The 24,250-nt window shown below is 34.1% G+C and overlaps 1 protein-coding gene and 1 pseudogene across 1 annotated transcript; both read left to right on the top strand.

Annotated features, from left to right (window-relative positions):
- Positions 1-26: 26 nt before the first annotated feature.
- Positions 27-8,611, top strand: LOC107773813 (3-isopropylmalate dehydratase large subunit, chloroplastic-like; annotated as a pseudogene).
- A 6,738-nt stretch (positions 8,612-15,349) lies between these two features.
- LOC107830165 (3-isopropylmalate dehydratase large subunit, chloroplastic-like) lies at positions 15,350-24,082 on the top strand. The gene is made up of 15 exons (XM_075230341.1): positions 15,350-15,597; positions 15,693-15,827; positions 16,518-16,688; positions 17,964-18,116; positions 18,229-18,297; positions 18,388-18,504; positions 18,832-18,906; positions 19,073-19,150; positions 19,228-19,323; positions 19,512-19,561; positions 20,281-20,335; positions 20,607-20,738; positions 22,151-22,198; positions 22,303-22,461; positions 23,664-24,082. The coding sequence occupies exons 1-15, from the start codon at positions 15,550-15,552 to the stop codon at positions 23,802-23,804; spliced, it is 1,527 nt and encodes a 508-aa protein (XP_075086442.1). The 5' UTR covers positions 15,350-15,549; the 3' UTR covers positions 23,805-24,082.
- Positions 24,083-24,250: the final 168 nt, after the last annotated feature.

Below are 24,250 nucleotides of genomic sequence, written 5' to 3'. Positions count from 1 at the left end.
TGACACCTTAGCGACCCCTAAAGCTTGACCATACCTCAACAATGGCTTCCTCTTCTATAGCTTCAAGTTCCACAGCTTTCATCAATAAGGTAACAATTAAATTAATGCAAAAATCAAGATTTGTTGCATTTTGAGGAAAATTTCACTGACCCTTTTTCTGATATTCTTTTTTTTTGTTATGCAGGAAGATGTGGGTTTATCAGCTTTTTCTTCACAACATTCAGTTTCAGTCCAAACTGCAAAGAAAAGGGTTTCCAAGAAAAAAGTTTCTGTGATGACATCAAAGCAGACTGAGAGAAAACCTGCCACCACTGGCTCAGTTAGGATTCTTGATTATTTTATGCTCTTTAATTGAAAAAAAGTGAACTTTTTTTAGTAAGGGATTTTGGGTTTGGTGATTTTTGATTGTTTTGTGCTCTTTATTTGAAAAAAGTTGTCCTTTTTAGTATTTTGTTTTTGGATTGTTTTGTGCTCTTTAATTGGGAGAAAAGTTTGTATCTTTTGGTTGTTTTGCGCTCTTTAATTTAAAAAAAAAGATAATTTTTTTACCATGGGTTTGTATTTTTGATTGTTTTGTGTTCTTTAATTGAAAAAACTTTGACTTTTTTTAGTATTGGATTTGGTGAATCTTGATTATTGGGTTTGTATTTTTGATTGTTTTGTGCTCTTTAATTGCAAAAAAATTGATCTTTTTTAGTATTGAGTTTGTAGTTTTGATTGTTTTGTGCTCTTTAATTGAAAAAAGTTGGCTTTTTTAGTATGATTTTGGTTTTGTTTGATTTTTATTAATGGGTTTGTTGCATATGTTTTTAGGTGAAGACTGGGATGACTATGACTGAGAAGATATTAGCTAAGGCTTCTGGCAAGCCTGAAGTGAGCCCTGGTGATAATATTTGGGTTATTGTTGATGTTCTTATGATCCATGATGTATCTGGCCCTGGCGCTTTTGGAATTTTTAAGAAAGAGTTTGGGCAGAATGCTAAGGTATGTCCTGCCAGTAGAGTACTTTATCATGCAAATTCATTGTGTTAGGAATTTAATTTTGCTGCTAGTACTTGGAAACTGATTCTTAATTTTTATGGTTTCTATGTTTCTATGGCAAGAGCTTATGTTGTTGACTAGACACACTTATTCGAATTATATATCTAATGAATGTTTCCTTGTTTCAATATCATAGGTTTGGGATCCTGAGAAGCTTGTCGTTATACTCACGGGCGGGGCCTAAGGCGAAATCATATTTGGAGATCCTTAATCCCAGTATAATTCCACTAGTGGGATCTGGGGAGGATAGTTTGTACGCATACCTTACCCCTACCCTGGAGTAGAGAGGCTGTTTCTGATAGACCCTCGGCTCCCTCCCTCCAAGAATTCCCTACCTTGCTCTTGGGGTGACTGGAACTCACAAACTCTTGATTGGAAGTGGAGGGTGCTCACCACTAAATCAACCCACTCTTGTCAAATATACTAATTAATGAGGGAAGAAAATTATTATAATTTATAAATTTATTATATAAAATAACCTCAATCAAGTAAAAAAAATATATTATAATATTTTTTTTATTCTAATTATTTATAGAAATTATATAATATATAATAATAATAATAATAATAATAATAATAATAATAAATTTGGGTGTATTCAAAATTTGAGGCCTAAGTGAATGGCCTCACTGGCCAAAGTTCTGCACCGAACAAAATATTAAGTACTTCTATGACATTAAAGATCTGGGGAACTTCCGCGTATGGCTATTTCCTCTAAGAAAATTCCAACTCTTTTACTTTTTTTGTCTGCCTCTTAAATGGAAAACTAAATTTGTGATAACTATACAGGCTAATCCTGATTGCAAGGGCGTTTCCCACGTTGCTCTTGCGCAAGAAGGTCACTGCAGACCTGGAGAGGTGAATTATCTTTGCCAATATCCACTGTCGAGACGTTTTAATATGTGTTGGCATATGCTTTAACTTTACGAAATCGTTATGTTTGCTCCCAGGTTTTGCTGGGTACAGACTCCCATACATGTACTGCTGGAGCTTTCGGGCAATTTGCCACTGGAATTGGCAATACTGATGCAGGTTTTGTGTTGGGTACTGGCAAGATTCTGCTCAAGGTATGTGATTCTTGCCTTTATGGGATGTAGTTCTGGATTTATGGTTGTGTTGTTTGATTTTCTTGCCAATAAGAAATTCCTAATTAAATATCCAGAGGATCTTTATCTACATTGTCTACTGTTCCTTAGAGGTGTAACTCACTTTCTTTGTGTTGTCTCTTACCAAAGACTTGGCCTTTTTACTTCAGACAATATATACAGAGCTAAAGACTTGGAATAGTAAATGCTAAGGTCATGGAGCATGGCGCTGAGCTTGAAGGTCTAACCATCTAATAAAACGCGGTTTAATGCATGTAAAAGAAGAAAAAGCAATATGCTACAAAAAATGTATTAAAAAACATGGTGTAGGCTTAATGATTTTCTCTTTGAAGATTGAAGGATGAACAACAACTGACAGTCACATATGTCTCTTCTACATTTTTACTTTTCATAGTGACTCTTCGATTCCCGAGGGTCTATCGGAAACAACCTCTCTGCCTTTTCCCGAAGGTAGGGGTAAGGTCTGCGTACACACTGCCTTCCCCAGACCCTACTTGTGGGATTTCTAATGTAACATTTGTATGATGCAAGCGCCTCCAACTCTGAGATTTGTAATGGATGGTGAAATGCCCGATTTCTAAGCTCTCTTTCCTAATGTACATAGTCTTTGAAATTTAACATCTGTATGATGCAGGTGCCTCCAACTCTGAGATTTGTAATGGATGGTGAAATGCCCGATTACTTGCTTGCTAAGGATTTGATTTTGCAAGTAAGTACCCATTAGATGCTCTACATTTCATTTATGTGTGCTGTTTCATGTGAATAAAAACAAGCCGTAAGTAATCTGTTATGTCTCTTTTTCTGTTTTGCTGCAACATTGTTTGGTTGATAAATTTCAAAGTTCAAATTCTTGTCCTTTGTTCCAAATTGCAGATTATTGGTGAAATTTCTGTGGCTGGTGCTACATACAAAGCAATGGAGTTTGTCGGCACGGCAGTTGAAAGCTTGAGTGTAATTTTTTTTTTTAAAATCTTGTTGATGGAAGTAACAAGGTAAAATCTTTAATTAATATTGGCGTTCGTTGTTTTAATAGATGGAAGAAAGAATGACATTATGCAATATGGTTATTGAAGCTGGGGAAAGAATGGTGTCATCCCAGCTGATAAAACGACATATGACTATCTTGAGGTTAGTGGAGAAGCTGGGGGTTAAACTTTTTCTCCTTAAATTGTTCCACCTCCCTCGTGAATTTAACGTCATTCGACATATGCTGCCCAAAAGGTCCAATAACTTTATAATCATGGGTGGCCGAAATAAAGAACTGTTGTTCTTGCTAATGTCCGTTCATTTTCTGCTGTCTCAGGGCAGGATTTCTGTGCCTTATGAACCTGTTTATAGTGATGAAGAAGCCAGGTATTTAACACGAAAGACCGTTGCAGCAATGTCACTATTTGATTCCGTATCGTTCTAGTGTGCATTTGTCTCAGTCTTGAAAATTTTCAACTTGATTCACATAATGTCTGATATTTGAAATACTAGAATATGCAAAATATATTGCAAAAAGTGCAAAATACGGGATCAACTGCAAAGAAGCAGAGCTCTAATCAGTAAAAAACTTTGTTGCAAAGAAGATATCAGCATATGTTCAAGTTGAAGAATAAGGTCGACACATGTTTTGGGTTTAAAAAGGTGGGAAATTAGTTAACGAGAAAGATTTGTTCTATAGTATACTTGTAGAAATAATTGTTCTATATTCCTGGAGAATATGGTGACACAATTTCACAGCAAAAAACAAATGCCTTTTTTGCCATCATTTTCTTGTAACGAGAAAGAGTAATTTAGTGAAGTTGACGAAGAATAGGAAGGAGGAGTAGATGTCTTGAAAACTGACAAAATCAGAAAAATGTTATTAAACTGCTCTTGATCTTAGCTTAAAGGCCAAGAAAGTTCCGAAAATATTACTGGACTGCAGTTATTAGTTATGCCTTTGTGTCTAGCTGATTAGATTCTTGTTGTGAGGCTCATTATGTAACTCAATAATGGAATTTTGGCCCATGTTGAATGTTTGGGAATACTCTGTTCAATTTGTGCTTTCAGCTAGTCGTGAAATTCTAACTGATGAACATTAGGAATTGGTTGCCTTAAGAATTGTAAATGTGTTTTTGGTCGTGGAATGTTTGTATTTGGATAGAGCTAACAACAGAAGGGTCGAAGATTGGTTTCTTTTCAAAATGTTTGGGATATAGAAGTCTTTTAGTAAAGCAATAGCCTCCGTCATGAAATTGACTTATTTAATCTTCGAGATTGTAGGGTTTTATTTATTTGATACAACTCTATCATAAGTGTTGTGGACATCTAGTCATCTTCTATTTACCCTTCTTCTGTTCTTTTCTTTCCTCAACCAAAAGATAATATTAAGTTGTCATTTGTCAGCTCAAATTGCGATGACTTTTACATTTATGAATTTTTAATTTTTAATTTTTTTGATTTTTGTATACTCAGATATCTTAAGGAGTACAGATTCGATATTTCAAAGTTGGAGCCCTTAGTGGCAAAGGTAGGTTATATTCTAGCCTTCTCTCTTTGTGGAATTCATCAATGATCAATGGTATTAACAGTGTTGGGTTGTGAATATAATTCATAAGCTGTCAAAATTTGAACTAAATTTTATACTATTAAGAGGTCAAGAACAATAGTACAGTGCTCTTTGCATAGCTTTAAGCTTGTTTTCTTGTTTAATACTTTGGTATTATTTGCTCTGGAGATAAATTTCTACTCATGTTGAGTACTGTGCTCCAAATGTTCTAAATCTTCTGTGCATCCTGCAGCCTCATTCTCCTGATAATCGTGCTTTGGCAAGAGAATGCAAAGATGTCAAAATCAATAGAGTATATATTGGATCTTGTACTGGTGGAAAAACAGAGGACTTCATGGCTGCTGCAAAAGTTTTTCTAGCTTCTGTAAGATGTTACTCCATTTATCTATATATTGATTTGGTGCACTCAGCAAAACATGGCTACTTCTGTGATTCGGTTGTACTTTTTTCCCCCTCTGGCACTTCTCGTAAAGGTAAATGCGAACTGTCTATTTCTAGTCAACCATTAGGGTTGAAGGTGATAAAATGGTCAAAGAACCATCAAGTCACCCCGATTCACTCAATTTAAATAAGTTCACTGACCGATATCCTCTTATTTGTTTACTTCTTTATAAGTTTCCAAAAATTGAAGATCAAGATTGGGTCTTCACAATGTAGGATTATACCCATTACTAAGAAAATGTTTCTTAAATAAGTTGTTTGCAATTAATCGCCTCTACTGCTGCCTGATGAATGCAATGTACTAGAGACCATGACCAACAGTCTTGAAATAACGTTTTTCTTTTCATTAGAAAGTGATTTGAAAAAGAATAATTTTCATTCAGAAGAAATTGTATATTTATGTTTAAGCATATTGTAATGGTCAATGGTTTTACATTTACTGATACGTCTTTAGTTTTACCTGTTTTATTGCAAGTCCTACGATCACAGTAGAAGCAGGGATCAATATCGCCAATCAACTAGGTGCAGTTAAGACTTGTATGTTGTTATTATACTTAAACTAGGTGCAGTGATTTTGAGGAGTCCTTTGTTTTGGTTAGAGATTTTTATGGCCATGTTGGCATAAATGATAAGATTTAGAGAATCTCTAGTTACAAAGAACCTTTTGCCGTCAAAGACAAACTTTTTGGTAATGGAATGAAATTGGCTTGAATAGAGTGAAATGAATACCGAGGAGTCATATATCATCTAGCTTATTCCAACAAGTTTGGAATTGACGCTTAGATGATTGATGGATTAACTTCTTTACTTTCACAATTTTATCCATTGAATTCTGCATTATGGTCGGACTCAACAGTTGACAACCTGACGCGCATGATGTAATGTTGCTTTTTCCATATTTAAAAAAAAAAAAAAAATATATATATATATATATATATATATATATATGCTTTACACGTTAGGCCAATTGTTCTTTTTTCAAGTTGTATTCTTTTTTCTTTAGATTTGTTGTTGTCCTATTTTTGTGTAATGCACATGTGCAATGATGCTTCACCATGTTTCACAATTATCTGAAACTACTTTGATGCTTTGTCGCTTTTTTTTGTGGGTTGCTCTAGTGGTGAGCACCCTCCACTTCCAACCAAGAAGTTGTGAGTTCGAGTCACCCCAAGAGCAAGGTGAGGAGTTCTTGGAGGGAGTGAACCGAGGGTCTATCGGAAACAGCCCCTCTACCCCAGGGTAGGGTTAAGGTCTGCGTACACACTACCCTCCACAGACCCCACTAGTGGGATTATACTGGGTGGTTGCTGTTGTTTTGTGGCAATCTTGGCTCGCTTATTTCTGCTCCTGCTCCGGAGGTAGAGGAAATACTTCATTTTTCAAGATTAAGTCCTTATTTGTCTTGTGTTTAACCATGCAATAAGACTCAGAACCCTAGATCAGATCTTCAATTATGTTTTCCAATTGATTCTAAATGTTGAATGTTCTGTTTCTTTATTAGATAACTTAGAAAATGGAAAGTGCAAGTTCTATGATGTACTTCCAAGTAAGCGGGATATATTAAATCTTTCATGCTAAACAAATAACATTGTCTTACGCAGGGTAAGAAGGTAAAGGTTCCAACTTTCCTTGTTCCTGCTACGCAAAAGGTTCGTTAATCTTATTTTTCATCCTGCTACTATCTTGGTATCTCAGCCAAAAAAATATCACTGCAGAAGTACCATATGATGTAAATGTTAAAAAACCGTTTCAGGTATGGATGGATGTATATAGCCTCCCAGTTCCAGGATCCGGCGGCAAAACATGTTCCCAGATTTTTGAGGAGGCAGGCTGCGATACACCTGCAAGTCCTAATTGTGGTGCTTGTTTGGGTGGCCCTAAAGACGCACGCACGCATGAATGAAGCTCAGGCAAGTTGTTAGTTGTTTTATATGAATAGTTAACTTGCCACTAATATGCTACTCCCTCTGTTCCAATTTATGTGGCATGATTCGGAGTATGAGGGTCAAAGTTCTTAATTTTGACCATGAAATTAGACATAGATTCTTCAAGCTTTTGAAAACAAAATTTACATTTTCGGAAACTACCTCAAAAGTATTATAAGTCATAGTAATTTAGAACTCAAAATATTTATAAAATATTTAAGAAAAATACGGTCAAAGAACAACCTCATAGACTCCCCAAATAGTAATGTTGCCACATAAATTGAAACAGAGGGAGTACTATTTAGGTGTATTTGACTCTTGAGTAAACATCATTGGCTTGTCTGGGACAAATAGGATATGTGATAGTTGATTTTTCCTTCACCACGAATAAGTTAAATCAATCTTATGCCGTAGTTGAAAATGCATTGGACACTTTCCAAGCTGGAACATATTTTTATAAAGCTAGTTTATAATGGTCACATCATTGAAATTTGATGTATTCTTATCGTAATGTTTTCCTTCAGAATAATGATAAATGAAGAGATAAACTTCAGAAGTATTAACATGAAACATGTTTGTCTCTTGTGATTTAACCCTTTCTTAGAAATCATAAATGTTTCTTCTGCGTCTAGTATACAAATAATCGACAGCTATAATTAGCATCATGATATTTAGCACATAGACTGAGTCCAGAATAGTTTAAAATAGCAAGAAATTGTATGGACTTCATTTGTACTAGACACAGAAGAAACATGCCGACCCCAACTTGTTTGGGAGTGAGGCGTGTTGTTATATGTTGTAGTTGTGATGTTCGGAGGTTATTGGCGGGTAGGAGCAGAGCTAGTGAATGGGTTACGGGTTTGGCCGAACCCGTAACTTTGGTCCAAACTCTGTATTTGTCTTAAACAATTCTTTCAATATGTACAAAATTATTGATTTAGAACGCAGTAGCTTAAACATACTAGAATCCCGAATCTACAACTTCAAATCTTGGCTCCACCTCTATTGGCGGGTTGGTAAATTCTGGAAGGTCTTCCCAAATCCGTTCCTTTTGGTTTTTGTTTCCTTTTTTATATCTGTTTTGTATAGAATGCCTGAATTCCTAACATCAGCATCTTTCCTATGTAAATTTGCTCGCTATGTTCTTTCTCCTTGGCGGTATCTAGAACCCAAGTTCTCCAGATGCAGAACCTTTCTATTGATGATTTTGAGAGTCAAACGTGTCAATGGGATGTAGGTCGTTACTTGACATTACGAATGGTTGTTTTGCAGGTCTGTGTATCAACTACGAATAGGAACTTTCCTGGTCGAATGGGACACAAGGAAGGCCAGATATATCTTGCATCGCCGTATACAGCTGCAGCATCAGCATTGACTGGTTATGTCACTGATCCCAGAGAGTTTTTGCAGTGAAGCGCTTTGATTAACTCGTTTTAGGAGTTGGGAGTATGTTGCATCACTAATAGATGAGTAACTTAAGCTCTTATGTGTAGGTTAATACCGGAAAAATGCGACTATGTGCTCTCTTTTTCTCATGTTTACTCCAGGAAATGGATATTCTGCAATTAAATGAGTCGTCCTTACTCCTATTTATGTCTTCTTTGTGTATTACTGGAGTCTAATGGTTATTGCATTGGGACAAGAATTTGCTTGAAAATAACACTGCATGGCCGCCTTAAAAATTTAATAGCCCAAAATTTTGCACTTTACCCGAAATGTCCAGTGAAATAAATTTAATATCAAATCATAGCCATTAGCACAACTATTACCGTCTGAACTAAAATTTTTCAAATCTCCGTATCCAGACAACATCACATACTCTTAAAAATTTTATTATTTATTATACACGTTTTCCAACTTAACTTAATCTCTTTCGTTTCATTTCTCAAGAATAATTTTTTATCTTCTAGAACCCAATCACCCGTAGAAGTTACTCACTATCTTTTTTTTTGTCTTCTTCTCCTTCATTTTCTTTCTGTCTATTTCTCTCTCTTCTTTATATTCCTTCTCCTTTTTCTATTTCTCACTTCAGATCTAGATTTCTTTCTTTTTATTTTGCATTTTATATGGAAAAGCTTCTTTTGAGTAGATAGAAAAGTTGCCAAAAATTCAATTTAAATCTTAAAAGAATTTCTTCGATTAATGCTACGGTAATGATATTAGAATGTCAGTAGAAGAGATGAAATTTTCTAGTCAAGATTTATGTATTTCTGTTGGTGCTTTATTGGTGGTTATGGTAATTTTTGTGAGGATATGAGATTTTATGATAGATCGACGGGTTATTTTTTCATACAGGTGGTTGCTTCTTGTCATAATGGTGTTTTGTGAGTGAAGATCTTTTACAGTGAGTGTTGATGGTGGATCTAGGTTTAATAAGGAAGCTGAACGGTACTTATATGTAATTTAGTATAAATATTATATATATATATATATATATATATATATATATATATATATATATATATATATATATATATAGTTATAGTTATAGTTATACAATGTATTAAATATTTTATATACACATATATAGAGTTGTACATATACGATAATTTGTATTGTAGTTTGGTATAAAAATTATATATATTGTATATACATTGTATCCTAGGTTTGGCAATGCACTTTGTGTATATTGAGTGTATTATGAACGTGTTTGTATATCCAAAGCGTATATTGAATTTTTTAAACATGATTATATAGTGTATATATACTACACAATACGTATACATTGTGTATATACTATGTATGTATAATATATAATATTTATCTATACTATATACAAATTATATACATAATTTATACACGATTAATACATATTATGCAATTATATTTTTGTATAAAAATTATATATAAACTGTTATATATGTATAGACGATGTATATTTACAGTTAAACAGTATATAAAAGTTTTATATACAATATTTCCTGAGTTTGACAATGTATTCCGAGCTGTTGTGTATTTTAAGTGTATAAAAAATATTGTTCAACGATGTATAAAAAATGTATAGTACGTGTACAACCTATACTTCACCTTCTTCTTCTTCTTCTTCTTCTTCTTCTTCTTCTTCTTCTTCTTCTTCTTCTTCTTCTTCTTCTATCATGGGTATTTTTGCTTTTATAATATTATATTTTTCTAAATTGGATCACTAAAAATTTATTCTTTGTAAAAGTTAAAAAGGGGATTATAATTTTTGTATAATAGGAAAAAGTTTGGTGGTTGTGGAGAAGACAATTGGGTTTGATGGAATTTTGGGGCTGAAAGGATAGTCTTTACGGGGATTTCACTAGATATGAATGATTTTGGGGGTGATTTGGAGAGACTTTAAAAATTTTAACTGCTAACATTAATTTTAAAAGAATGTTAGGCTAGAGGTTGGGCTAGCAGCTATTATGTTGCATTGAGGAGCTAGAGTCTCTTGTTGGTTTTCTAGGTTTCACTTGCTAGCACTTATAATTGTTTTTGGGCTATAAATTGTATACCTTATTTTGTGGCTACCAGTTGTCATTAGTTTTCATCGAGTGGCTACAAATGAATTTCTCTTATTTAATAATGCTGATTTATGCTTTTTTGAAAGCTCAAAACAAACATGTTTATTTTGTTTCCTTTGCTAATTAAAGCCCAAATCATGTCAATGAAGGGGTTTATGCATCTATACCCAGTTTTGGGATCACAATTAAACTTATACCCACTTTGCAAATAAGTTTGCAAGTCTACCCACTTTACGATCAACTTCAAACTTATCGGGGCTGAAGTTAAAAAAAATTAGTCCGAAGTGAAAAATTTGTATTTCAGATGCACTTAAGGCCAAATGGGTTTGAAGTGTAATCAATGCTTTCTTGCACTTAAGGCCAATAAATCTAGAGTGAAAAATTATACTTCAGATGCACTTAAGACCAAAGGGTCTGAAGTGCAATAAATTTTTTCCTACACTTAAGGCCAATAAGTCTGAAGTGAAAAATTGCACTTCAGATGCACTTAAAGCCAAATAGGTGTGAAGTGCAACCAATTGCTTCATGCACTTAAGGCCAATAAGTCTGAAGTAAAAAATTGCACTTCAGATGCACTTAAGGCCAAAAGGACTGAAGTGCAACCAACGATTTCATGCACTTAATGCTAAATAGGCCTGAAGTGCAAATTGCCGAGAAACAGAAATTTGTTCTTCGAATTTTAACAATCCAATATATGATTTAATACCTAAATCTACTCCAAATAAGCTCAAATTTGAAACATAGCCTTCAAATATCATTAAGAACAAACCCCAATCATCAATTTTGTCAAAACAACAATAAATCTAAGAAACTCATTTTGCAACTAAGAAAAAGAAAAAGAAGAAATTCTAAGCAATAGTAAAAAAATAAAACGCCACAATAGCTGCCACTGTAACATATCATAAACTATCTTAAAATATTTTCACAAACACCATATAAAATCATTGTTACCCAAAGAAGAAGAAAAAGAAGAAGAAGAAGAAGAAGAAGAAGGATGAGGAGGAGGATGAGGAGGAGGAGGAAGAAAAGAGAAAAAATCCCGAAGTTATTTAAACAGTGGGTATAAATTTAAAAAATAAAAATAAAAAGTGGGTACAAGTTAAATAGGGGCGACCAAATAGGGCGCCCATGCAATTTTTACGTGAATGAGGCCTTCAATAGGAACTGTTTTACCTCAATATCATAGGGCTTCATGTTGTTGATCAAAATGGAAAAAAATAAAAAATAGCCCGATTTACAACTGATAATTGAAAAATAGTCATAGTTTCAAAAGTAGTTAGAATTTAGTCACTTTTTCATGTAAAGATAAAGTTTGAACAAAACACCCTTAAAAATCTGGAATTATTGCACCATAATATGATGGAGTTCGAAATTCTTACATATGAGATTTTAACATAATATGCTGGAATTTTATAATGTGCTGGGGTTGCAACGTATATGCTGGAAGTTTATGCGCATGAGTTTCATAATCCAGTATGCTAGAACTTTTTGTGTTTCATCTAAGATATTTTTGTTTAAATTTTATCTCTGCATAAAATAGTTGTTATTTTTCAATGATTTTATAAACATTGACTATTTTTTTTATTACCAACCCGAAAACTGACCAGCACATGCTATTTTCACGATCAAAATAGACAAGCATCTCAACCCTTTTTTTTAATATAACCATTTGGAATTTGGAATTTACATACCAACTAAGTCGAATTTGCGCCTTGTGGGGCCCATAAAAGGGGAAATACTCCATATCAAAGATTTTTTTTCCATTCCAGTGACTCGGTCAAAGCGCTAGGAAGGAGTTAAAAAAAGGAAGCAAAAGAATTCTTTTCAAGAGATTTGTTAATCAATAACAAGACAATGTATATAAATTCGACAATTTCTGCTAAAGACCAAATATTATTTTGACAATTTTTGCTCCACAAAAATCAAAATAATTACAGCATTGTAAATAAATATAACAATGAACAAATTTAGTGAAAAGAGTGACCTAAACAACAAGATTCCCCAATTAAATTCCTGAATAGCATCTTCAATATCATTAATCTTGCAACTCAGCCTTAAAATCAAATTCGGCTTGGTATTGGGCTTTCAAAGCCATAATCGGCTAGCATTGGATGGACCAAATAGAATTTGCCTTTAATGGGCCTCCATAAACAAACTTGTCATTTTGCATTGGACCTCCATATTCATTTCCACTATACTTCACAATGGGCTTTCCAATTTGTGGTATTGATGTCTCTTTAGGTTTGTCACCAACTCCAAAACCTTTGGATTTTGTAATTGATTGTTCATCAATTACTTTAGTTGTGGGCTCATTTTTGTTACCAATTTCTAACTCAATAATTTTGAGCTTGGACTTGGGCTTTTCATTATTGGACAATTATAACTAGATGACTCTTTGCTCATAATTGAATCACTCAAAATAGAACCTGCATTACCTTTTTACCTTCTGATTTTGGTTTCTCCCTTAGATATCTACACTATTAATAAGAGAACTTGCTTTTCCTCCCTTCTTCATCATATGAGTTGGAGGCTCAAATAAAATACTAAGTATTTAGTCATAGTAATTATTGCTCACAAGATCATATCCGATGGATCCACCAATTTTAGGCCAATCAGAATTCATCAATAAAATTTAGGAACACCATTAAGTATGTAAACACACGATAAAATAGATATAATTATTAATTCATGTTTCATGCGGTCGTGCATAGTATTCTTATAATTCCGAAATGCTAAAAAATAATATTAGTCATGATGAGTATTGCCTATGATACCGTATTCGAGTGATCCATCAATTTTTAGGCCAATCGAAGTTCGTCAACCAGACTCAAAAAATTATCATGTATATACACACAAAGAAATGGACATAATCATCAATTTATGTTTCATGATCCCAAAATGCCAAAAAATGATATTAGTCTTGGAGAAGCTATGAGTATTACTGACTAGGCCATTTTTAATTGACCCATCAAATTTCAGGTCAATCGGAGTTCGTCAATTTTTTAAGCATCGATAGGATCCAAGTTACCGTGCATATCATGAGTAGGTTCTATGTGATCGTGCATAGTATTTTTATGACCTCGAAAATCTAAAAACGATGTTAATCATGGTAAAAATTACTCACAAGGTCATATCAATGGATCCGCCAATTTTTAGGCCAATCGAAGTCCATCAACTAAACTCAAGATAATCATCATATATATATATATATATATATATATATATATATAAACACACGAAAAATGGGCATAATCATTAATTCATATTTTATGACTTAAAAATGCTAAAATATAATGTTAGTCATGGTAAGTGTTATTCACAAGGCGGTATTCGATGGATCCACCAATTTTAGGCCACTCGCAATCCATCAACCAAATTTAGAAAATCATTATGTATATCAACAGACAAAAAAAGGACATAATTATTAATTATTATTTCATGCGGCCGTGCATAATATTTTTAAACCCGAGAAGCTAAAAATGATGTTAGTCATGAGTACTGCTCACAATGCCTTTTCCGAAGAATCCATCAATTTTTAGGCTAATGGGAGTCCGTCAACCAAATTTTAAAAAATCATCATATATATAAACAAACAAAAAATATTATTTACACTCATTGTTTACATCAAATTAATAGATACATGATAAATATTTGGCATCTAAACTTTAACCACTTAACTATGACTCATTATATATATATATTCTTACCTCATTATACTACTGATAACTAATAAAGTTACTGTCATGTGATTAGGAGGTCACGAGTTCGAAGTGTGAAAATAGATTTTTCAAGAAATGCAGGGTACAATAAATATTTCGGAAAATGGCCAAAAATGCCTTTGAACTATTTGAAATAGCTCAAAAATGCCCTCCATTTTTTTGGGTACCAAAAATATCCTTGTCGTTTCTATGTTTTGGACCACAAATGCCCTTAAGCCGTTAGTCTTGCCATTGAAGGTGACATGACAGTCCAACTAGGTTAGATTTGTTTACATGACCATCCACCTAAGCAATCCAGCATGACAAAATTATTTTTTCCGATTTTTTTTTTTGAAAAAATTATTTTTCCGGAAATATTTTTAAAATACAAAATAAACACTTATTCCGAAAAAAGTAATTTTTTTTCAAAACAATTATTTATTTCGGAAATTTTTATTAAAATACAAAATCAACACTTATTCCAAAAAAGTAAAAAAATTTCGGAAAAATAACCCCTAAATATTTATTTTTTCCGGTTTTTTTTTTACTTTTTTCGGAATAAGTGTTGATTTTGTATTTTGAAAAAAATTTCGAAAAAAATAATTTTTCCGAAATCTTTTTACTTTTTTCGAAATAAGTGTTGATTTTGTATTTTAATAAAAATTTCCGAAAAATAATTTTTTTGAATTTTTTTTACTTTTTTTGGAATAAGTGTTGATTTTGTATTTTAATAAAAATTTCCGAAATAAAATATTTTTTTTGATTTTTTTTACTTTTTTCGGAATAAGTGTTGATTTTGTATTTTAAAAAAATTTTCGAAAAAATAATTTTGGCATGCTGGATTGGTTAGGTGGATGGTCATGTAAGCAAATCTAACCTACTTGGACTATCATGTCACGTTCCAATGAAGACTAACAGTTTAAGGATATTTATGGTTCAAAATATAGTCGACATGAATATTTTTAATAAAAAAATAAACGAAGAGTATTTTTAAACTATTTAAAATAGTTCAATAGTATTTTTGGCGTAGATATTTTTGGTCTAACGTTTCTGTGGATCTCGCATTACCGGGCTGTCTTAATTATTATTATATTATGCTACTTAACTATGAGGAATTTACATTGGGGACAAAATTTGGAGCATACCTTTCCCTAGCCGATTGCAAAACATTCAATCATCATCTACCAACCATAGGATCTTGTCATCTTGTGGGACCCTCTATCTCAGAGTTCAACAATTTTTACCTTCTCATCAGCCGCCATTTATTTTCTTTCATTTCTCGCCGACCCCTAAAAAGTTAGCTAATTTCTATCAGCAATGGCATCTTCTGCCATCGCTTCAAGTTCCGCAGCTTTCATCAATAAGGTAACAATTAAATTGTTGTTAAAATCAATATTTCTTGCATTTTGAGGATAAATTATGTTGACCCTTTTTCTGATATTCTTTTTTTTTTTTGGCAGAAAGATGTGGGTTTATCAGCTTTTTCTTCACAGTCTTCATTTTCAGTTCAAACAGCAAAGAAAAGGGTTTCCAAGAAAATAGTTTCTGTGATGACACCACAGCAGACTGAAAGAAAACCTGCTACCACTGGCTCAGTTTGTATTTTTTTGACTGTTTTGTGCTGTTTAATTGTAAAAAAAGTTTGACTTTTTTAGTATTGGATTTTGGGTTTGATGATTTTTGATTGTTTTGTGCTCTTTAATTGAAAAAAAACTGTCTTTTTTAGTATTGGATTTTGGGTTTGTATTTTTTTGATTGTTTTGTGCTCTTTAATTGGGAAAAAAGTTGACTTTTTTAGTATTGGATTTTGGATTTGGTGATTTTTGATTATTGGGTTTGTATTTTTTGATTGTTTTGTGCTCTTTAATTGAAAAAAAGTTGGCTTTTTAACCACTGGATTTTGAGTTTTGGTGATTTTTGATTGTTTTGTGCTCTTTAATTGAAAAAAGTTGGCTTTTTTAGTATTGGATTTTGGGTTTGGTGAATCTTGATTACTGGCGTTGTAGGTTTGATTGTTTTGTGCTCTTTAATTGAAAAATAACCTGACCTTTTTACCATGGTTGATTTTGGATTATTTGGGCTTGTATTTTGAATGTTTTGTGCTCTTTCATTGAAAAAAGTTGGACTTTTTTAGTATTGGATTTCGGGTTTGGTGATGTTTGATTATTGGGTTTGTACTTCTGATTGGTTTGTGCTCTTTAATTGAAAAAGTCAACTTTTTTAATTTTACCATGAGGTTTCAGTATTGGTGATTTTTGATTATTGGTTGCATATTTTTTGCTTAGGTAAAGACTGGGATGACTATGACTGAGAAGATATTAGCTAAGGCTTCTGACAAACCTGAAGTGAGCCCGGGTGACAATGTGTGGGTCAATGTTGATGTTCTTATGACACATGACGTCTGTGGCCCCGGCTCTATTGGAATATTTAAGAAAGAGTTTGGACAGAACGCTAAGGTATTTGCTGCCAATAGTGTAGTGTTATTTTGCAAATTGATCGTGTTGCAATGTCAACCGAGTATTTGGTTTTGATTCTATTAATCGGAAACTGATTCTTGATTTGCGACTTTTCTTCAGTACCTGGTTATGTAACTTTAAGCACAGACCGGAATTTCTATAATGATCTGTGTTATGTAATGTGGAAATATGTGAATCAGAAAGTGAAATTATGTAAACTATGCCGTTGTGATCTTTGTAGTTAGTGTCTTAGGTTCTTTCAGTTTCCGGTATAAGGGTAGGGATAGAATTCTGCATAACTAACTACAGTATGTTGTTTGCAGCATAAAATCTGCGTTACTACTCTAATCTGTTGTGTGTGATCAATACAATGTTTAAAACTTTGCATAACTAATGCAATATTTGGTTTTTGGGTATTCAAACAATTGTTTTAGTAATAGTGTAATAGCGGCATAACTTTCTAAGCATTATTTATTAAGAATAGGATGTGTAATAATAATATATATGTTACCAATACCTAGAGATTAGACTATCTACGAACAACAATGCTCTTAAACTAGGCAATACATACATAATAATATCTGTATTATTATTCTTTTATCTCTGTATTGTTGTTAACTGTAAAAATCCCTACGTTTTTTATTCATCGTATAACATTCCCTGTATCATAATCCTTGCATATACTTTGGACTTATTAAACTCGAGTCAGAATTTCTTTTGTTTGCCATGAGAAGTTTGAAGTCTAATTTACTGAATAAAAAATGTTTCAAGTCTAATCTATTTTGGAGATTTACTATGCTTTTTAAGACTGCAATCGTCTCCAATCATGACATTGTTGGCTTGTATAAATGGTTTTAGCTGATAGCTTAATTTCTTTTCATGTTGTGCATCTATACTAATTTCCTGTTATGAGGAAACATCACACTTTTATGAATTGGGATTGAGTAGTTTGCTTGTTCTTTATAACTTATTATCAAAGCAGGTTAATCCCTTCTTCCTTTTAATGTATTGTAATTAATCCTTAATTTGCTTTTGTTCAGTCATTGCTTTTAGCCATCTAGGCAGTTGGAGTAGAAGACTATCTTAATAATATTTCTGTAGATTATACTGAACTGAATAATTCCCAATGCTTTTGAAAGTTTTTGTGAACTAAACACTGTGTTTCTTTTTTATGAACTAAAAACTATGTTTCCAAGGCAAGAGCTTATTTTGTTGATTGGATACATTTATTCGAATTATATATCTCATTGATGCTTCCTTATTTCAATTTCATAGGTCTGGGATCGTGAAAAGCTTGTCATTATACCCGACCATTACATATTCACAACTGATGAACGAGCAAATCGTAACGTGGATATCTTGAGGGATTTCTGCACTGAACAAAATATTAAGTACTTCTATGACATTAAAGATCTTGGGAACTTCCGCGTATGGCTATTTCCTCTAAGACAATTGCTACTTATTATGTGCTCAGCTGAAGCTTTTACTTTGTTTATCTGCTCTTAGCAAATGGAAAACTAAATGTGTAATAACTATACAGGCTAATCCTGATTACAAGGGTGTTTGCCACGTTGCTCTTGCGCAAGAAGGTCACTGCAGGCCGGGAGAGGTGAATAGTTTTCCAGTATCCACTCTGTCGAGACGTTTTATTGTGTTGGCGTATGCTTTAACTTTAAGAAATCGTTATGTTTGTTCCCAGGTTTTACTGGGTACAGATTCCCACACATGTACTGCTGGAGCTTTCGGGCAATTCGCCACTGGAATTGGCAATACCGATGCAGGTTTTGTGTTGGGTACTGGAAAGATTCTGCTCAAGGTATGTGATTCTTATGTTTATGCTACATTTTTACTTTTTGTAGTCTCTTTGATTGCTGAGGGTCTATTTGGAATAGCCTCTCTACCTTCCCGAAGGTAGGGTAAAGGTCTGCGTACACACTATCCTCCCCAAACCCCACTTCCCGAAGGTAGGGGTAAGGTCTGCGTACACACTATCCTTCCCAAACCCCACTTGTGGGATTTCACTGGGTTTGTTGTTGTTGTTGTTGTTGTTATAGTGTCTCTTCGACATTTTGCTTTTCATAGTTAAATAAGCTTTCTTTCCTAATGTACATAATCTTTGAAATTTAACATCTGTATGATACAGGTACCTCCAACTCTGAGATTTGTAATGGATGGTGAAATGCCCGATTACTTGCTTGCTAAGGATTTGATTTTGCAAGTAAGTAACCCATTAGATGCTCTACATTTCATTTATGTGTGCTGTTTTATGTGAATAGAAACAAGCAGCAAGTAATCTGTTATGTCACTTTTTCTGTTTTGCTACAACATTGTTCGATTTATAAAATTTCAGAGTTCAAATTCTTGTCCTTTGTTCCAAATTGCAGATTATTGGTGAAATTTCTGTGGCTGGTGCGACATACAAAGCAATGGAGTTTGTCGGCTCGACAGTTGAAAGCTTGAGTGTAAGTTTTTTTGATCTTGTTGATGGGAGTAACAAGGTAAGATCTTTAATTAATATTGGCTTTCGTTGTTTTAATAGATGGAAGAAAGAATGACATTATGCAATATGGTTGTTGAAGCTGGGGGAAAGAATGGTGTCATCCCAGCTGATAAAACGACGTATGACTATCTTGAGGTAAGTGGAGAAGCTGGGGAGGGGAGGGGGGGGGGGTTAAATTTTATCTCCTTAAATTGTTCCACTTCCGTGAATTTAATGACATCTGATACACGCTGTCAAAAAGATCTTATAACATTATATTCATGGGTGACTGAATTAAAAAAAACTGTATTCAGCTAATGTATTTTTATTTTCTGCTGTCACAGGGCAGGACTTCTGTGCCCTATGAACCTGTTTATAGTGATGAAGGAGCCAGGTATTTTACACCAAACACCATTGTAGCGATGTCACCAATTGATTCCATATTATTCTAGTGGTGCATTTTTCTCAGTGTTGGATTTATCTAAATTTTAACTTGATTCACGTAATTTCTGATACCTGAAATACTAGAACATGCAATAACATTTTTATTTATCTGATGCAACTCCTTTTCCTTTCTTCTTCTTCTTCCCCCTCCTCTTCCTCTTCTTCTTCCTCTTCCCCCTCTTCTTCTTCTTCTTCCCCCTCTTCTTCTTCCTCCTCTTACCCCTCCTCTTCCTCCTCTTCTTCCTCTTCTTCTTCCTCTTCCCCCTCTTCTTCCCCCTTCTTCTTCCCCCTTCTTCCCCCTTCTTCCTCCTCTTATTCCCCCTTCTTCCTCCTCTTCTGATTCTGATTCTGATTCTGATTCTGATTCTGATTCTGATTCTGATTCTGCTTCTGGTTCTGGTTCTGGTTCTGGTTCTGGTTCTGAGCCGAGGGTCTTTTGGAAACAACCTCTTTATCTTCATTAGGTAGGGGTAAGGTTTGCGTACACACTACCCTCCTCAGACCCCACTTGTGGGAAAACAACTCTTTCATAAGGTTGCGCACTTGTAGTCATCTTCCAAATAACCTTCCTCTGTTCTCTTGTCTCACCAAAAAAGTATATTAGGTTATCATTTGTGAGTTCAAAATGGTATGACTTCTAAATTTACGCATTGTTTTTTGTATATCCAGATATCTTAAGGAGTACAGATTCGATATTTCAAAGTTGGAGCCCTTAGTGGCTAAGGTTAGTTATGTTCTAACCTTCTCTCTTTGGTGGATACATCAATAGTATTAACTGTATTAGGTTGTGTCTATATAATTCATAATTTGACAAAATTTGAACTTAAATTTTATATTTTCAAAAGATCAAGAACACTAGTACAGCGTTCTTTGCATATAGCATTAAGCTTGTCTTCTTGTTTAATACTTTGGTATTATTTGCTCTGGAGATAAGTTTCTTTTCACGTTGAATACTGTCTGCTCCAAATGTTCTAAATCTTCTGTGAATCCTGCAGCCTCATTCTCCTGATAATCGTGCTTTGGCAAGAGAATGCAAAGATGTCAAAATCGACAGAGTATATATTGGATCTTGTACTGGTGGAAAAACGGAGGACTTTATGGCTGCTGCAAAAGTTTTTCTAGCTTCGGTAAGATGTTACTCCATTTTTCTATATTTGACCATGTAGTTGTTGATTTGGGCACTCAGCAAAACATGGCTACCTCCACACCCTCCTATTAAGGGACATGTCCTCGGTAAGCTCTAGCAAGGATTGATATTCAACTAGGTGTGATTAAGACTTGGATGCAGTGGCGGAGCCAGAATTTTCGTCAAGGGGTGTCAAAATATAAAAGTAAACATACCAGGAAATTAAGGGGAGTCAATACATAGTATATATATGCATATAATTTTTTTTTACCTAACTACACAGTGTATTTTTCACGCGAAGGGGTGCCATTTGCCACCCCTTCCCATAAGGTGGCTCTGCCACTGCTTGGATGTTGTAATTAAAAAACTTAACTTAGGAGTGCTTATTGTGAGGAGTCCTTTTGTTTTGGTTAGAGACTTTTATGGCTATGTAGACTATATGTTTTGATTTAGAGAATCTCTAGTTACAGCGAACCACTATTTGCTTTAAAGACAAACTTTTTGGTAATGGAATGAAATTGGCTTGAATGGGAGCGAAATGAATATTGATGATTCAAATATGATCTAGCTTATTTCAACAAGTTTGGAATTGAGGCTTAGATGATTGATTAATTAACATCTTTACCTTCAAAATTTTATCCATTTTGATTTCTAGATTATGGTTGGACTCAACAGTTGACAACCTGACGCGCATGATATAATATTGCTGTCCATGTTAGGCTAGTTGTTGTTTTTTCTTTAGATTGTTGTTTTCCTATATTGGTGGAGTCAGTGTTGTCAAAAGCTCATTTAAGGCTCACTTTGCCTTGAAGCTCAGAAAAGCTCAGGATAGGTGCTTCGCCTCGCTTAAGCTGCACTTCAGTGTAGGCAAGGCACTAAGGTGTGTGCCTCATTGCCCATGAGTTCTATCTTGAATTGATTGGTATTAAAGGATAAATATTATCGGCAAATAGGTCTATTATTTGTTGATGAAGACATTAGGAATGATTGTCTCTTTTTTCTTGAATTGCATTTGTATTTTTTATTTTTTTTCCTTAGTTGCGCCTTTTTTCACTAAAGCCCGCAGTTTAGTTGCGCTTTGCGCTTAAGCCCCGATCGACTTGGAGCGCTCTTTAGAGCTTTTCGCTTTTGTCAACACTGGGTGTGAAGTACACGCGTGCAATGATGCTTCACCATGTTTCACAATTATCTGAAATCATTCTGATTGCTCTGTCACTTCTTTTTGTGGCAATCTTAGCTCGTTTATTTATGTCACTTCTTCAATTATGTTCTTCAATTGATTCTAAATATTTGATGCTTTGTTTCTTTGTTATATAACTTAGAATATGGAAAGTGCAAGTTCTATGATGTACTTCCAATTAAGCAGGATATATTAGATCTTTCATGTTAAACAAATAACATTGTCTTTCGCAGGGTAAGAAGGTAAAGGTTCCAACTTTCCTTGTTCCTGCTACGCAAAAGGTTCGTTAATCTTATTTTTCATCCTGCTACTATCTTGGTATCTTAGCTGCAAAAATATCACTGCAGAAGTACCATACTATGTAAATGTTAAAAAACCGTTTCAGGTATGGATGGATGTATATAGCCTCCCAGTTCCAGGATCCGGCGGCAAAACATGTTCCCAGATTTTTGAGGAGGCAGGCTGCGATACACCTGCAAGTCCTAGTTGTGGAGCTTGTTTGGGTGGCCCTAAAGACACTTACGCACGCATGAATGAAGCTCAGGCAAGTTGTTAGTTGTTTTGTATGAATGGTTAACTTGCAATTAATATGCTACTCCCTCTGTTCCAATTTATGTGGCACGATTCGGAGTACGAGGGTCAAAGTTCTTAATTTTGACCGTGAAATTAGACATAGATTCTTCAAGCTTTTGAAAACAAAATTTACATTTTCGGAAACTACCTCAAAAGTATTATAAGTCATAGTAATTTAGAACTCAAAATATTTATAAAATATTTAAGAAAAATACGGCCAAAGAACAACCTCATAGACTCCCCAAATAGTAATGTTGCCGCATAAATTAAAAAAGAGGGAGTACTATTTAGGTATATTTGACTCTTGAGTAAACATCACTGGCTTGTCTTGGACAAATAGGATATGTGATAGTAGATTTTACCTTGACCAAGAATAAGTTAATTCAATCTTATGCCATAGTTGAATATGCATTGGACACTTTACTAGCTGGAACATATTTTTATAAAGCTAGTTTATAGTGGTCACGTCATTGATATTTGATGTATTCTTATCGTAGTGTTTTCCTTGAGAATAATTATAAATGAAGAGATAGCTTCAGAAGTAGTGACATGAGAAAAATGTTTGTCTCTTCTTGTGATTAACCCTTTCTTAGAAATCATAAATGTTTCTTCTGTGTCTAGTATACAAATAATCGACAGCTATAATTAGCATCATGATATCTAGCACATAGACTGAGTCCATAATAGTTTAAAATAGCAAGAAATTGTATGAACTTCATTCGTTCTAGACGCAAAAGAAACATGCCAACCCCAACTTATTTGAGAGTGAGGCGTGCTATATGTTGTAGTTGTGATGTTAGGAGGTTATTGGCGGGCAGGGGCAAAGCTAGAATGGGTCACAGGTTTGGCCAAACCCGATAACTTTGGTCCAAACCCTGTAATTGTCTTAAACAATCCATTCAATATGTACAAAATTATTGACTTAGAACCCAGTAACTTAAAACGGACTAGAATCCTGAACCTATGACTTCAAATCATGGCTCCACCTCTGTTGGCGTTGGTAATTGGAATCCCGAAACCAGTACAAAATTTTGCGTGCTATGTTACTTCTCCTTGGCGGTCTCTAGAACCCATGTTCTCCAGATGCAGAACCTTTCTATTGATGATTTTGAGAGTCAAGCCTGTCACTGGGATATAGGTCGTTACCTGACATTATGAATGGTTGTTTTGCAGGTCTGTGTATCGACTACGAATAGGAACTTTCCTGGTCGAATGGGTCACAAGGAAGGCCAGATATATCTTGCATCGCCGTATACAGCTGCAGCATCAGCATTGACTGGTTATGTCACTGATCCCAGAGAGTTTTTGCAGTGAAGCGCTTTGATTAACTCGTTTTAGGAGTTGGAAGTATGTTGTATCACTAATAGATGAGTTGCAGCTTAAACTCTTATGCTTAGGTATACCGAAAAGGGCAGCGCGCGATCTGTCTTTTTTCTCTTGTTTACTCCAGGAAATGAATGTTCTGAAATGAAATGAGGAGTCCTTCTATTATGTCTTCTTTGTTGTATTACTGGAGTCTAATGGTTATTGCACGGGGACAAGAATTTGCTTGTCATAATAATATGCTGATTTATGCTTTTTTGAAAGCTAAACTAATGACTTTTGTTTTGGGTTATCATCACTTTTAGCTCTCGACATAAGTTATTTACATCTGATAGCCGAAAAAGTATAAAATTTGTATAGATTTTATATGTATACAAAAAATAGAAAAAATTATATATATATATATATATATATATATATATATATATATATATATA

This window comes from Nicotiana tabacum, chromosome 14 (genome assembly GCF_000715075.1).
Source record: "Nicotiana tabacum cultivar K326 chromosome 14, ASM71507v2, whole genome shotgun sequence".
Classification (NCBI taxonomy): domain Eukaryota; kingdom Viridiplantae; phylum Streptophyta; class Magnoliopsida; order Solanales; family Solanaceae; genus Nicotiana; species Nicotiana tabacum.
Note: the sequence above shows the minus strand (reverse complement) of the source record. Positions and strands in the feature narration are given on the sequence as shown.